The 15,339-nt window shown below is 49.5% G+C and overlaps 1 protein-coding gene and 1 long non-coding RNA gene across 2 annotated transcripts; one reads left to right on the forward strand and one right to left on the reverse strand.

Moving 5' to 3' along the window:
* Nucleotides 1–322: 322 nt before the first annotated feature.
* kpna4 (karyopherin alpha 4 (importin alpha 3)) lies at nucleotides 323–15,333 on the forward strand. The gene is made up of 17 exons (XM_064303174.1): nucleotides 323–544; nucleotides 4,377–4,421; nucleotides 4,859–4,948; nucleotides 5,311–5,340; nucleotides 5,903–5,955; nucleotides 6,308–6,403; nucleotides 7,231–7,316; nucleotides 7,552–7,638; nucleotides 7,773–7,942; nucleotides 8,852–8,896; nucleotides 9,307–9,438; nucleotides 9,587–9,715; nucleotides 11,132–11,236; nucleotides 11,482–11,553; nucleotides 11,684–11,846; nucleotides 12,207–12,301; nucleotides 12,667–15,333. The coding sequence occupies exons 1-17, from the start codon at nucleotides 476–478 to the stop codon at nucleotides 12,760–12,762; spliced, it is 1,563 nt and encodes a 520-aa protein (XP_064159244.1). The 5' UTR covers nucleotides 323–475; the 3' UTR covers nucleotides 12,763–15,333.
* Nucleotides 9,889–10,774, reverse strand: LOC135236688 (uncharacterized). Its single transcript, XR_010324658.1, has 4 exons — nucleotides 10,675–10,774; nucleotides 10,495–10,621; nucleotides 10,412–10,458; nucleotides 9,889–10,358 (listed from the first exon to the last, which is right to left on the reverse strand). It is a non-coding gene; the product is annotated as an uncharacterized LOC135236688 (long non-coding RNA).
* Nucleotides 15,334–15,339: the final 6 nt, after the last annotated feature.

The following is a 15,339-nucleotide window of genomic DNA, read 5'->3' on the forward strand; positions in this document are numbered from 1 at the left end:
AATTTTCTGATAACAGATCGATGTCAAGGTGTTAAGCAGGAGTCTTGGCTTACAGTTTAGAGATATATTAAATTGAAGAGCCGTAGATAGGAGAATGACCAACATGATTTAAAACCAAAAACTCCGGGTGACCTCTGCCTAAGACTGTTAAGTTATAGCATTCTCTAGTGGCCAACGCCACTTCGCTCCGATCACTCGCCGCCTATGTAGAATGTCGATCGCTCACCGACCAATCGCAGGAAAGGAATCCCCGATCACACACCGCCCGGGTTGAATGTCGATCTCTCAACGACCAATCAGCGGGCACGGAATCCCCCACCCTTCCGCTCCAGAGCGAGGCTGGGCCTGTACCACCGGCATTCCCACAAAGCTGTGCGGGGGAAACCAGTAGAGAGCCCGAAGGGTAGAGAAAAAGGAACTGGAAAGAAACAGATCGCGTCTTCTCGACAAAAATACCTTATAAGATATTTTAAAAATGGCCGATAACGAGAAACTGGACAACCAGCGGTTGAAGAATTTCAAAAACAAAGGTCGGGATTTGGAGGTAAAGTGACAGGGCTGGTTTGTGAGTCTCTTTTCCTCTCGTCTGTGTTATTTTGCTCCAGGTTCTGCTGTTATGTGACGTCGGTCGTAATTTCCAGGATCTGGAAGTTTGCAGGCCCAGGCTGCCCGGACGCCAGGCCCAGGAAAGCTTGCGGATCGCATTGAGGCCTAACGCAGCCGTTGAGCAATCACACCCTCAGTACGGGAAATGCAGTGCTATGTCACCCTGCCCCCCCGGCGGGCCGCGAATGTGACAACGGTGTTTTCTAGAAGTGCCCGTTTATAATAACGATGATCGGGCATTTCGACGCCCAACTGAGGAAGAACCCTCATTTTCACGCCCCCATCCTTCGCTAACAAGCTAACCTTATTTTGCTAATCTGGGGCTACAATTAAATAATAGCAGTTGGCCGTTTAATACGAAACAGTTCGGGTAGATTAAAATCAATTTTAAAAAATCGAACTACGTAATGCTGCTATGATATAAGGGTTTGGCTTCTGTTTAGGTTAATGTAACGTTAGCCGACTGATGTTGGGTAAATGGGCATCTGACTGAGCAGGGGGGCTTGCTATGCTAGTTAATTCTCTAGCTAGGCTAGGTCAAGCACCCGTTTGGCCGCAGATGTTGTTTGGCCCAGCTAGCGGTGTCAAAGCTGATTAATAGTGTTAGCAAAATGGCTAATATTATATCGAAAACATTTGTAATAAAGCGTTAGCTAATGTTAGATGGCTTGGTTAACTAGCATTAACTCAGTTGGTTAACTAGCATTAGCTAGGCAACGTTAAGGTTACTCCGATCAGCTAACTGCGTACGGGCATGTTTTTGTAACCAGCTCCCAACTAGCTCGTATGGTGTAGGCGTGGGCGGTTGGGCACAAACTAGTACCAGCGATTATGTCCGGTAACCGGTAAGCCTTTGATGCCCATCCCAGTTTTCTGACTAACATCGCGAAATCAGGTTAACGGCTCAAGTCGGTGCTTAGCTAACGTTACTATTACTGTTGGAGTCTGGTGGCTAGCTAACGTTAGCTTGGGCAACAACTAAAAAGACATTAGGCTGCTGCCAAATATGCTAGCGGTAACGAACTTGAGTGTTGTGCGGCTAAGTAGTTACCTGGTTGCGGATCTTATAACTAGCTAACTATGGCCCTAGTTAGGTACATTACTTGGTTGTCTATTTACTTGCTTTAGCAAATGTAAATTAGATTAACCTATGCTAACAGCGAATCTGTCTGTAGAGCCTTCTAACTACTGTACGGTAAGACTAGTTGACTAGTTTACGTGACGTATGATGTTAACACATGGAAGTGAATCTTTAGAATCGACCTCATTTAGCTTTGATGGTGTAAACTAGATATCGATGTTGAAGTGGAAAAAATGGCTTAGTTAGGTATCCAACTGTTTCACAAAGCAATGCCAGGTGTACGTGGTGTGATTACACCTGTCGAATAAGACGTCTACTAAGTTAGCCATTTAGCTGTTGCCATGCGCTACATGTAAACAAATCAACTTTAGATAGTCTAACGATTCTTAGTTATTCAGGTGAATGCGGTCTTAGGCACTGTAGCTATTAAAGTTGATGTCGTGGCAATAATGGATTGTCAAATTGGGCTATTAATATTGACAACATAATTGATCCCAGTTTTTTTGGGGGCGGGGGGCTTAGATTTGTGAAGCCACCTTTTTTGCTACACTGCACTGACCAAGTAAACAAAACACTCCAATACGAATGGCTGCATTTACGCACTTCACTGCTCACACATTGAAGGGTCAGGATTTAGTGTGAGTTCCTCAGGTCAGATTTTGTTGCAGTCTCAAGCCATCTCCATTTCAGTTCACTGAAACAAACATGTTCCTCTGAACTTTCAGCAGTAACCTTCTGGTGATGTTATGAGAGCCACTGTCTTTTCCCACACATTCTTTTTAACATTCCTCTTTCACATGGGAAATGATTTGCTATATGCTGTCCAGGAAGTAGTGTAGTCTTGCTGTTGACCACTGTTGTCAGCCATTACAGACCACTCCCCCCTCAGGATACCCCCCCCCCACCCCCCGTGTGTACCTGCTGTAGCACACGTCAGTGGACCCCATGACATTTTCCATTGGAAAAATTAGTCAAATCTGAGATGCAAACTGACACAAGTTTAAAATAATCCTATGAGGATGCAAAACTGGCGGAAGTACAGACTCCATCAAGCATTCGACACTCAAGTCAACTTTGTTTTTAAGACAACAACAGGACTCTCCTTTTTGTTGTTGTTTTTTACATTGGGCCTGTAGGAGAGGGGCAGTGGCCCTGATAACAGGGTGATAAGTTAGACGGAGTGTCTTTTTGTTGTCGGCCATTTTGAGCGCAGAGAGTAGCGAATCTGAATTCCCACAGAATTCCCTTAGACCGTTTCCTAACCTGGCATAACTGCTGGGACCCCCGCTAGGGGTGTGAGTCACTGTTTGGGGTATGAGCGGGTCACCCCGATCGTTCGGGGGTATGAGCGGGTCAGCCTGAGCGTTCGGGGGTATGAGCAGATCACCCCGAGCGTTCGGGGGTATGAGCAGGTCACTCCGAGCGTTCGGGGGTATGAGCGGGTCACCCTGAGTGTTCGGGGGTATGAGCAGGTCACCCTGAGTGTTCGGGGGTATGAGCAGGTCACCCTGAGCGTTCGGGGGTATGAGGGGGTCACCCTGAGTGTTCGGGGGTATGAGCGGGTCACCCTGAGTGTTCAGGGGTATGAGCAGGTCACCCTGAGCGTTCGGGGGTATGAGCAGATCACCCGAGCGTTCGGAGGTATGAGCGGGTCACCCTGAGCGTTGGGGGTATGAGCAGGTCACCCTGAGTGTTCGGGGGTCTGAGCAGGTCACCCTGAGTGTTCGGGGGTATGAGGGGTCACCCTGAGTGTTCGGGGGTATGAGGGGGTCACCCTGAGTGTTCAGGGGTATGAGCGGGTCACCCTGAGCGTTCGGGGTATGAGCAGATCACCCCGAGCGTTCGGGGGTATGAGCAGGTCACCCTGAGTGTTCGGGGGTATGAGTGGGTTACCCCGAGCGTTCGGGGGTATGAGCAGGTCACCCTGAGCGTTCGGGGGTATGAGCGGGTCACCCTGAGCGTTCGCGGTTTCCGTACAGCAGCGGTCAGAGCTGTGGGTGCTGCATTTGAGGGGTGTTGGGTTGAGTCCCAAATGAACCAGCAGCCACAACACCGTCGTGGAAGAAGCTGCACCTCTGTTTGTGGGGGGTGGGATTATGTAAACATTAAGTTGTTAAACACAGTTGTGGAACTGCGGCATACTTTTAAATCAACCAGTCCGGTTTCCTCCAGTCCAAAGACACGTCTCCACCAGTATGTTAATTAGCCTCTGTTTTTCTGCTCTCTGTCTGAAATTGATTAAACAGTGTTTGTCACTGATTGTATGAGCTGTGTGTTCCGATGGCTTTAAGTGAAGGTGCTGAAATATTAACAGAGAGGTGGTTTGGAAGGTTAGTTGTGTGCTGTAAAGTCCAGCCTCATGGGGGTGGCTGTCACTGAATGGGGGGGTTGATTGCATCACCTTTAATGCCACCTGGCAGATGCTCTGATCCAGATCCTGAGAAAGGGGGGAAATATCAGTGTTGGCACGAAGAACACAGCCGTGCCCAGGAACACGCAGTCATTCATAGCCACATCTGTGTAAAGTAGCAGTGTGATCAGCTTTCTTTACACAGATGTGCTTTTAATGTCAGGAAATTAAAAAAGACCCGTGATATGTGGACAGTTATAGCTATGGCTAAGGAAAGCCAGGGTGTGAAAAGCCTGAGTGTTTGTTGTTTATGTTTTTTGGTGTGTTTTTGTTTTTCAGACGATGAGAAGACAGAGGAATGAGGTGGTGGTGGAACTGCGGAAGGTACGGCTCTCTCTCTCCCTTTAATCATCTGTGCTGTGCTGTCACCTCATCTCAGCCCACTGAGGCCTTTCTGCTGTGAAGCACAGGACTGCAGTGAGTGACAGAGTTTAGGGTGTAGGTCTGAAAGGGAGGTGTTCTGCCCCTGATGAGTTCATGGCCTGCCTTTCTGCTGCTGCCCCAAGCTGAGATATCACTGATTAGAGCATTAGTGCCACTGTTAACAGGAATACAAATCCCATAACCCTTTCTTTGAAGTTGATGAGTGGACCAATGAGATGCGCTTAAGGAAATCCATTGTGATGTCATCAGATGGAATTCCTTCAGGGCACGAGGGGGCGGGGGGGGTCTCTTTAGCTTGGGCAGGAATCCCCCAAAGCCAGCTGTACCTGGGGCAATGTTCTGAGTGCCACTGACCGCCCTGTCTGGATCACCCCCAGAACAAACGGGACGAGCACCTGCTGAAGAGACGGAACGTCCCGCACGAAGACATCTGTGAGGACTCCGACGTGGACGGGGACTTCAGAGCGGTGAGAGTTCGGCTCCTGGTGTGAGAGATGGGGCCTGTGGTGGTCTTTATTAGCGCTCAGAAATGTGCCTTAAAAGTGGCCCTCATCATATTTACCCAACGTAACCCCCCCCACACACTTTGTTTGTTTGTGGGCGCTCGTCTCCAGGGTGTAATTCTGTGTAATGCTCTGTTTCTGCTCGATGTTTTCACGCTGAAATTGAGCTCACACACATTGGGCGCCACTTCATCGCCAAAAACAAGCACCCTTTAAAATGTGAAACGGAGCAGAAAAAATGACCCTAAAACGTCGTTTCATGAGCTGAGGTGTATCTGCGCACGCGAGAGGTGTGCTCCGTTTGATTTTCTTTTTCTGTCTTGTAGCAAAACACATCTTTAGAAGCAATAGTGCAGGTAAGACCCTTCCCTCCGCTCAGTAGTGTGTGCTGTTAACTCTGCTCTCTAATATCCTTTCAGAAAACAAAGGCTGCGGTATTTAGGCCAAACTAGTAAAGATGTGCTCATAGGATTCAAAGCATTTCAGAGAAATTTGATTTTTGGTGTGCTATGCAAAGTAATTTAAATAACAGAAAACATGTATGTTGGAAAGGTTGGATTTCTGTGTCCTCTAAAAAGGCCGGAAAATGTTTTTTAACTTGTCAAAACTACAATAAAGTCAAACTAGGGTCAAACAAATTTTTATTCATGCCGTATTTTCCTATGATCACATGGTCACATAATTCAAAAGTAAATATACTGTACATAACTATACACAGCACTATGTCAGAACTATTACATTTTAAGATTCCATGTTTTATGAAGTTTATGTTCTTGCTGTGCTCTTGCAAAGTTTGTGTTTGAAAGGGAAACCTTTTGTCTCGGTGACTGCAGTCTTGTCTGTCCTGGAGAAGGTGCTTTAATGGTCTTCCTGGTTAAGCTGTAGGTAAATAATAATATAATTTCTCCTGTGCTGCAGAATGCCACCAGCGATAACCAGGGAGTGCAGCTCAGCGCCGTCCAGGCCGCCAGGTAAGGAAATGCACAGGTGCAACTGTGCAGACACAGGTTTTAACACAGGTGCAATTGTGCAGACACAGGTTTTAACACAGGTGCGACTGTGCAGACACAGGTTTTAACACAGGTGCAATTGTGCAGACACAGGTTTTAACACAGGTGCGACTGTGCAGACACAGGTTTTAACACAGGTGCGACTGTGCAGACACAGGTTTTAACACAGGTGCGACTGTGCTGGAGTACAGGTGCAGCTGCATTTACTGTCCTGCTTTGGCTAAAACGTCTCTAGTACACTTCTAAGCGAACGCTGTTTAAACTCTGTTAGTGCTCTTTAATGACAGCGCTGCTTATGTTTGTCTGCTTTCAGGAAGCTCCTGTCCAGCGACCGCAATCCGCCCATCGATGACCTGATAAAATCAGGTATTCTGCCCATTCTGGTGCACTGCCTGGACAGAGATGACAAGTGAGTATCTACCACCTTTAGCGTGCTCCAGACTGCTGGACTTTAGTGTACTCCAGACTGCTGGACTTTAGTGTGCTCCAGACTGCTGGACTTTAGTGTACTCCAGACTGCTGGACTTTAGTGTACTCCAGACTGCTGGACTTTAGTGTGCTCCAGACTGCTGGACTTTAGTGTGCTCCAGACTGCTGGACTTTAGTGTGCTCCAGACTGCTGGACTTTAGTGTGCTCCAGACTGCTGGACTTTAGTGTGCTCCAGACTGCTGGACTTTAGTGTGCTCCAGACTGCTGGACTTTAGTGTGCTCCAGACTGCTGGACTTTAGTGTACTCCAGACTGCTGGACTTTAGTGTACTCCAGACTGCTGGACTTTAGTGTACTCCAGACTGCTGGACTTTAGTGTGCTCCAGACTGCTGGACTTTAGTGTGCTCCAGACTGCTGGACTTTAGTGTGCTCCAGGGGAAAGGCTAATTCACACCTTTGGAGTTCATTTCAGTCAGTTCTGTGAAGCATGTTCATTTCACTGTTCATTTTTTAAGCATGTTCATGTTCACTTCCTGCTTAAAAAAGCAAACCAAACAGGAAATAAATATTTTTAAATGTGTTTTAGTGACAAGCGGAATAACAATTATCGACAATTGCTAAAAATATCTTGTTTATACCAAGTTTGAGAACCAATGACTGGAAAGCTAAACCAGCAAGATTTAGCAGGAATGTGAGACCATGTAAGACTTGTTTCTGAATGAGCTCATTTCTGTGTATAACTGTGTGGAGGGTTTCGTTTGGAGTTTGAGTTCATGTTGTCGTTCTCTCCCCCCGCCCCTCCCCAGCCCCTCTCTGCAGTTCGAGGCTGCTTGGGCTTTGACCAACATTGCGTCAGGAACGTCGGAGCAGACGCAGGCGGTGGTGCAGTCCAGTGAGTCTGGCTTTCCTCACATTCAGCTTCAGCGTGTGCGGTTCCCACATCACGCCTGTTTACGAGCCCCCGGTGCTGCCTAACACTGGGACCTTGATCAATTGTGCTGAATGTACAGTTTACTTATCTGTGTGTGTGTCTGGGTGTGTGTGTGTGCGCGTGTGTGTGTGTGTGTGTGCGCGTGTGTGTGTGTGTGTGTGTGTGTGTGTGTGTGTGTGTGTGTGTGTGTGTGCAGATGCTGTTCCCCTGTTCTTGAGGCTGCTGCACTCTCCACACCAGAATGTGTGTGAACAGGCTGTGTGGGCCCTTGGAAACATCATTGGTGAGTGACATTCCTACCTGGGGGTGGGGGGTGGGGTTAGGGTTTTTGGGGTGTCTCTCGCCCTCTGTACCTGTGTCAGGTGGGGGGTGGGGTTAGGGTTTTGGGGGTGTCTCACACCCTCTGTACCCTCCCAGGTGACGGGCCCCAGTGCAGGGATTACGTGATCAGCCTGGGTGTGGTCAAACCCCTGCTGGCCTTCATCAGTCCGTCCATCCCCATCACCTTCCTGCGCAACGTCACCTGGGTCATGGTCAACCTGTGCCGCCACAAGGACCCGCCCCCTCCCATGGAGACCATCCAGGAGGTACCGCCATCCGCGCGCTCATAATGCACGCTGTGTCTGTGCTGCTATGTTTGTCTGTGTCTGTGCTGCTGTGTGTCTGTGCTGCTGCCTGTCTGTGCTGCCTGTGTGTCTGTGCTGCTGCGTGTCTGTGCTGCTCTGTATCTGTGCTGCTCTGTGTCTGTGCTGCTGCTTGACTGTGCTGGGCTGTTGTGTCTGTGCTGTTGCGTGTCTGTGCTGCCCGTGTGTCTGTGGTGCTGTGTGTCTGTGCTGCTGCCTGTCTGTGCTGCCTGTGTGTCTGTGCTGCCGCGTGCCTGTGCTGCTGTGTGTCTCCACTGCCCGTGCGTCTGTGGTGCTGTGTGTCTGTGCTGCCGCGTGCCTGTGCTGCTGTGTGTCTCCACTGCCCGTGCGTCTGTGGTGCTGTGCTGCTGCATGTCTGTGCTGCTGTATGTCTGTATCTGTGATTTGGCAGCTGGTTGTTAAATGGCCTCTCCCTGCTGAGTGCTTGGAAATGTGCCGTGAGTGGCATCCTGTTTGCACACTGCCAGAATATCAATGACTGGGCCTTGGAACTGGGTTTCAGTTAAGGACCAGATTTAGATCAATTCTGCGACAAGTTACAGGTAAAAATGGGTGCTGCAAATACTGCAGAAGGGATTTCACTGGACTGAAGGTTTTTGCTACATAACTAACACCCAGTTAACCCCGGCCACTTAAAACCTGCTGTTTATCCAAGGGAAAAAAACAAATGTATATATATTTCTCGGCCGTTTGTGAATACAAAAAAGTATTAAAACAACACATCAGCAAGGAATTCACAGATTTCAGTTTCCTGGACCTTTAATGGTGTATGGGGGGAGTACTGTGGGAGTGCTGCTCCTCTCTCTCATTCCCTCTCCCCCCTGCCCTCTCTCCCCCCCCCCCCCCTTACAGATCCTCCCTGCTCTGTGCGTTCTGATTCACCACACGGATGTAAATGTGAGTATTTACACCACACTGGTGCGAATGTGTTACACATTACTGGATCTGTGGGTTAGAGTGTAAATGTGCTGGATCTGTGGGTTAGAGTGTAAATGTGCTGGATCTGGGTGGGTTAGAGTGTAAATGTGCGGGTGTTTGTGTGTAAATGTGCTGGATCTGGGTGGGTTACAGTGTAAATGTGCTGGATCTCGGTGGGTTAGTGTGTAAATGTGCTGGATCTGTGGGTTAGTGTGTAAATGTGCTGGATCTGTGGGTTAGTGTGTAAATGTGCTGGATCTGGGTGGGTTAGAGTGTAAATGTGCTGGATCTGGGTGTAAATGTGCTGGATCTGGGTGTTTGTGTGTAAATGTGCTGGATCTGGGTGTTTGTGTGTAAATGTGCTGGATCTGGGTGTGTTTCTCTGGCAGATCCTGGTGGACACAGTCTGGGCTCTGTCCTACCTGACGGACGCTGGGAACGAGCAGATCCAGATGGTGATCGATTCCGGAATCGTCCCTCACCTGGTGCCCCTTTTGAGCCACCAGGAGGTCAAAGTTCAGGTATGTGTGCGTGCGTGCGTGCGTATGTGTATGTGTGTGTGTGTGTGTGTGTGTGCGTGCGTGCGTATTTGCTCGTGTGCGTGTGTATATTTGCGTGTCTGTGCTTTCGCTCGCTCGCTCTCTGACCCCTCGCTCGTGGTGCTTGCAGACGGCGGCGTTGCGGGCCGTGGGGAACATCGTGACGGGCACAGACGAGCAGACCCAGGTGGTGCTCAACTGTGACGCTCTCGCCCACTTCCCCGCCCTGCTCACCCACCCCAAGGAGAAGATCAACAAGGTAACCACCCAAATCCTCACTTCCTGTCTGTCACCAAGGTAGCCACGGGGCTCCGCCCCAAATCTACACTTCCTGTCCGTCACCACACTGCCCTCCTCACAGTTGACTGTACGTGTTGGATGTGATGACATCAGAGACAGGTGTGGGTTTGAGTGGAGTGAATGATGATGTCATTATTGGTAACTGTACTGTTTAATGCAAGTTAGTTTATGCACAAGTTGCTGGTTCATTAGAGAGACTGTAGTATTCAGTGTTAGATGGGAGCATTCAGGGGCCTCAGTGGGTGGGTGTATTGGGGTGGGGGATAGGGGATTTTAGGAGGGGGAGGGGGGAGAGTGAATGTGTATGAGTGTTATTACCTCTGCTGGTGGATAGGGGGCGCTGAAGATCACGGTCTGTGCTGATATCGGAGTGCATCTGAGGCCTGTCACTCATTCAGAGGCCTCTCTGTGACCTGGCCAATGATTATAGCCTCGAATCCGCCCACCTGCCCCAGCCTGCACACCTGCGTCTCGCCCAGGAGCCGTGCTCTGAGCTCGGCTCCTGAAGTCTGATCCAACTGCGTCTGCAGCACACCTGCCTGCAGAACACTACACCTGCATTCTGATACAGCTCCATCACACCTGCCTGTAGAACACTACACCTGCAGTCTGATCCAACTGCGTCTGCAGCACACCTGCCTGTAGAACACTGCACCTGCAGTCTGATGCAGCTCCATCACACCTGCCTGTAGAACACTGCACCTGCAGTCTGATCCAACTGCCTGCAGAACACTACACCTGCAGTCTGATACAGCTCCATCACACCTGCCTGTAGAACACTGCACCTGCAGTCTGATCCAACTGCGTCTGCAGCACACCTGCCTGTAGAACCCTGCACCTGCAGTCTGATGCAGCTCCATCACACCTGCCTGTAGAACACTACACCTGCAGTCTGATCCAACTGCGTCTGCAGCACACCTGCCTGTAGAACACTACACCTGCAGTCTGATACAGCTCCAGCACACCTGCCTGCAGAACACTGCACCTGCAGTCTGATACAGCTCCAGCACACTTGCCTGTAGAACACTACACCTGTAGTCTGATACAGCTCCATCACACCTGCCTGTAGAACACTGCACCTGCAGTCTGATACAGCTCCATCACACCTGCCTGTAGAACACTGCACCCGCAGTCTGATACAGCTCCATCACACCTGCCTGTAGAACACTGCACCTGCAGTCTGATACAGCTCCATCACACCTGCCTGTAGAACACTGCCCCACTCACTGCCTTTTATTCTGAACCCTCTGTGAATGTCATGTACATGACCCACCTCTCAGTTACGCACTAGACATTGTATAACAAATAAAAGTAACTTTTATTTCTGAAGCCTGTTTCAAAGCTGGAGCTGTGCATTTCCTGTTGCTTCCTCTAGGAGGCGGTGTGGTTCCTATCAAACATCACCGCAGGAAACCAGCAGCAGGTGCAGGCGGTGATTGACGCTAACCTGGTGCCCATGATCATCCACCTGCTGGATAAGGTGTGTCTCTTCTCCCGCATTCCCTCCTTCCCTCGCTCCCTCCTTCCTGTCGGTCCCTCCATCCCTCGCCCCCTCCTTCCTGTCGTTCCCCAGCTGTTTCTCCTCCAGCCTGTGAGTGATTTTAAGCACAGTGTGGGTTATGGCTGTGGGTGGTTTCCCAGGAGCTCCGCCCCTTCCTGCTGTAAGGGTCAGGGTTGTGACGGGAGTGTGTGTGCAGGCTGGCTGAGTGGCTCTTCTCTCTGCAGGGAGACTTCGGGACCCAGAAGGAGGCCGCCTGGGCCATCAGCAACCTGACGATCAGCGGGAGGAAGGATCAGGTGAGTCTGTGCGCGAGCGGGATGGAACATTCTGGATCAGGGCGGAGAGACTCTGCTCTGACCCCTAACCCCTGTATGTAATTTGTGTGTGATTGTGAGAAGCTGACACAGTTCCCCGTGTGTCCTATAGGTGGCGTACCTGATCCAGCAGCAGGTGATCCCGCCCTTCTGCAGCCTGCTGACGGTGAAGGATGCCCAGGTGGTGCAGGTGGTGCTGGACGGCCTCAGCAACATCCTCAAGATGGCCGACGACGAGGCCGAGACCATCGCCAACCTGATCGAGGAGTGCGGTGGTAAGGCGATTCTGCAGTTGCCCAGGCGATCCTGCAGTTGCCCAGGCGATCCTGTGGTTTCCCAGGCGATCCTGTGGTTGCCCAGGCGATCCCACGGTTTCCCTGGCGATTGACGCAGTTCCTGTTTTCAGTCAGTAGTGGGGGCTGTTGAGCTGTTGGGCTGCTGCTCCGCAGTACTGCAATACTGAAGTGTGTATCAGTGCGTTATGGATCAGGGCAGGGAACCGAACCTGCCCCAGCGCTGCTGTTGGGTTCTGCTCTTCAGGGGGACATGGGGGGTCAGGGGGGGTCGGCGGGTGCCTGGTCTGGCCTGGTCTATGCATGGACTCCCTGTTTATTTGTGTTTATCTATTCTGACAGGTTTGGAAAAGATTGAGCAGCTCCAAAATCACGAGAATGAAGACATCTATAAACTGGCGTATGAAATTATCGATCAGTTCTTCTCGTCTGATGATGTAAGTCACACCTCATCTCTTTATCTGCCTGGGTCAGTGGCTCTTCATACAGAAACTCAGGGGTTGTGCCATGGACACCAGAGTATATGGAGAAAAGTCACATAGTCCACTCTGATTCACAGAGCATTTAGTGTGGGCTGAATACCGCATGAACATGTGTAAGCTTTATATCCTCAAATGATGCTACTCAGTCCTGTATGCTCAAACTCTCCAGCCCTCTGCGGCACATGGTGTTGGTTTGCTGTTCATATTTAATGGGTCAGTACCCTCATACTCCTCGTAGGCCCAGTGCTGTACCTGTTAGTCTGCCTGGATGTGGGCGTGCCTTAGACTCCTGGAGTTAATCGCATAACGCTCTTCCTCAGATCGACGAAGACTCGAACCTGGTGCCAGAGGCCATTCAGGGCGGGACCTACGGCTTCAACTCCACCAACGTGCCGGCCGAGGGGTTCCAGTTTTAGGAGGCGTCTCTGATCCTGGAGTTTGGTCGTGGTGCAGCACTCTGTTCAACAAAAATTAGGAGAGAAAGTGAGCGAAAGAGTGAAAGGAATTAGGTCCATTGCGCTTGGCTCATTGGGATCTTTGGCTGCGTCTGATGGGAGAGAAGTGTGTGGGTTTGGGTTTGCTCCCCCCCCCCCCGAGGGGGGGGTCCGCCCAAATGAACTTGCGATGGCGAGTGGATGCAAGTGCGAATGAGTGGCTAAATGTTGCAAAAACATCTACAAACCGAACGCTTGGGAAGACCTCTCGCCTACCTAGCGGTTACCGGAGGGGTCTTACCTGACGGCAAATAAACACACAAACAGGCGTCTATTGGAGGGAGCAGAGGCCTCGCTCTACCAATTGGAGGAAAAAAAAACAAACTAAATGAAGAACCATGTCATAGTTCTGTGGTCCTGTGTGCTGGGGGCGGGGCATGTGGACAGGCTCCGCCCCCGTGTCCTGTACGGCCGTGATGACTGACTGTGAGTGTGTCCGGCCCGTGTGTGTGTGTCCGGCCCGTGTGTGTGTGTCCGGCCCGTGTGTGTGTGTGTGTGTCTGGCCCCTGTGTGTGTGTCCGGCCCGTGTGTGTGAGTGTGTCCGGCCCGTGTGTGAGTGTGTGTCTGGCCCCTGTGTGAGTGTGTGTCTGGCCCCTGTGTGAGTGTGTCCGGCACGTGTGTGTGTGTCTGGCCCGTGTGTGTGTGTATGTGTGTGTCTGGCTCGTGTGTGTGTGTGTGTCCGGCCCATGTGTGTGTGTGTCCGGCACGTGTGTGTGTGTCTGGCCCGTGTGTGTGTGTGTGTGTCTGGCCCGTGTGTGTATGTGTGTCTGGCCCATGTGTGTGTGTCCCCCGCACGTGTGTGTGTGTCTGGCCCATGTGTGTGTGTGTGTGTATGTGTGTCCGGACCATATTTGATTGTGTGTCCGGCCCATGTGATGAGGAACCAGGTTCATCTCCTCTGACACCCTCCTCCCCCCGGGTCCCCCCCCCCCCCCTCATGCGGGGGCGGGCGGGGGTGGGATTCCAGCAGCGTGACGCGTGTGCGAGAGAATGTGACGGGTGTGTGTGCGTGCGTGCGTGCGTGACTGGGTGTGCAAGGCCGTGGTGCGGAACGCATGCGAGAGAGGAAACGCAACAGAGAGAAACGCAGGAGAGCTAAAAAAAAATTAAATTAAATTAAAATAAATGACAAAATAAATTTTGGCCTCTGAGCAAAGGCTTATTAAAATAGGAATCCCAACATGGAAGAATGCCTACATAAACTATACAAACCGAATAAGAGGGTGTCAACACCAGGTTTAAAATGAGTATTAACTTACGCTGGAGGATGGAATTGGCAGGTGCATTCAGCAAAGATGCATTCAGATGCATTGCATTCTGGGAATAAAATTTCAAATCCAGTGTGTAACCTTTTTATTTGGTTCTTTTTTTTTTTTTACTGCTTTTGTTTTCAACGCTTGTGTAGTAGTGAGTAATTTTAAGGAAGGCCCCATTTTCCCCAGTCCCCTATACCTGTATCACACCAGATATAACCCTAATCCTGTACCTATATCACACCAGATATTAGTTTGATGCTGTGAATATCCATGACGTCACACCTCACCAAGCAAATAACTTATTTGTGTGTTCCCTTCCTGCATGAATAAGTGGTTTTCTTTTTCTTTTTCTTTAAGCAGAAAGAATCATCGTTTTTTGCAGTACTGTTGTCATAACAATGAGCTTCAATTTGTCACAAAAAGAATAAGAAAAATAATGGCCATTTTAATGTAACATAGTGAATAATCTCTGCATGTACTGAATTACAGCATAGTGGAGTTTAGGGGGTTATTTTAGTTAGGTTCTGTACACAGTGTAATTTTTTTTTAGAATACTGTGCTGTTTAAATGTTACTTGTTTCTTGCCTCCTGCCCCTCTTTCTGAATTTAGTTTTATTTTCAAAAGCAGAAGGAAATGTGAAGGATTTGCACACGGCAGTGGGGGAGTGAGGGCTGTGGGTGTAATGTACAGAGGGGGGTGCAGCCCCAACCTTTAACAATAAGCATAATCCTTTTTGCCCTTTGTTTTTTTTATTGTTTAGACGGCTATGTCAGTCCCATGTTGAGCCACTTTATGAGAATGTTTTTTTTTAAATGTCGAAAAGATTTTCTATTAATTGGGCTGTGTGCGTACCTGCCTATTGGCCTGGAGGTATTCTTCACCTGGCGGATAATTAAAGGCTCTGAAGCCTGGTCTCTGTAAGGTGGCTCACTGGAGGAAAAGCTGTGCCTTTATTTGAGCACAATGATGCATGAACAAGTTTGCTATACTTCAGTACATCCCAGGGCTTCCCCCTCTAGCTTGTTTTTTTCTGTTAAGTATTTTTCCTAACACTGTAGAAATGAATCTTTGTGGTCATAACTTTTTTTTTTTTTGTTGGACGTAGGGTATTTTTGCAGCATTCCTTATCTGCAAAGATGTGGTTTCAAATAAGACAGAAAAAGATGGTTTGCTTAACCTGTTGAAATTAGTCTACAGGCTAGGTTGTCTATAAGGAAATAAATATTGAAACCTCGATTTGGT

Source organism: Anguilla rostrata, chromosome 12 (assembly GCF_018555375.3).
Source record: "Anguilla rostrata isolate EN2019 chromosome 12, ASM1855537v3, whole genome shotgun sequence".
NCBI lineage: Eukaryota > Metazoa > Chordata > Actinopteri > Anguilliformes > Anguillidae > Anguilla > Anguilla rostrata.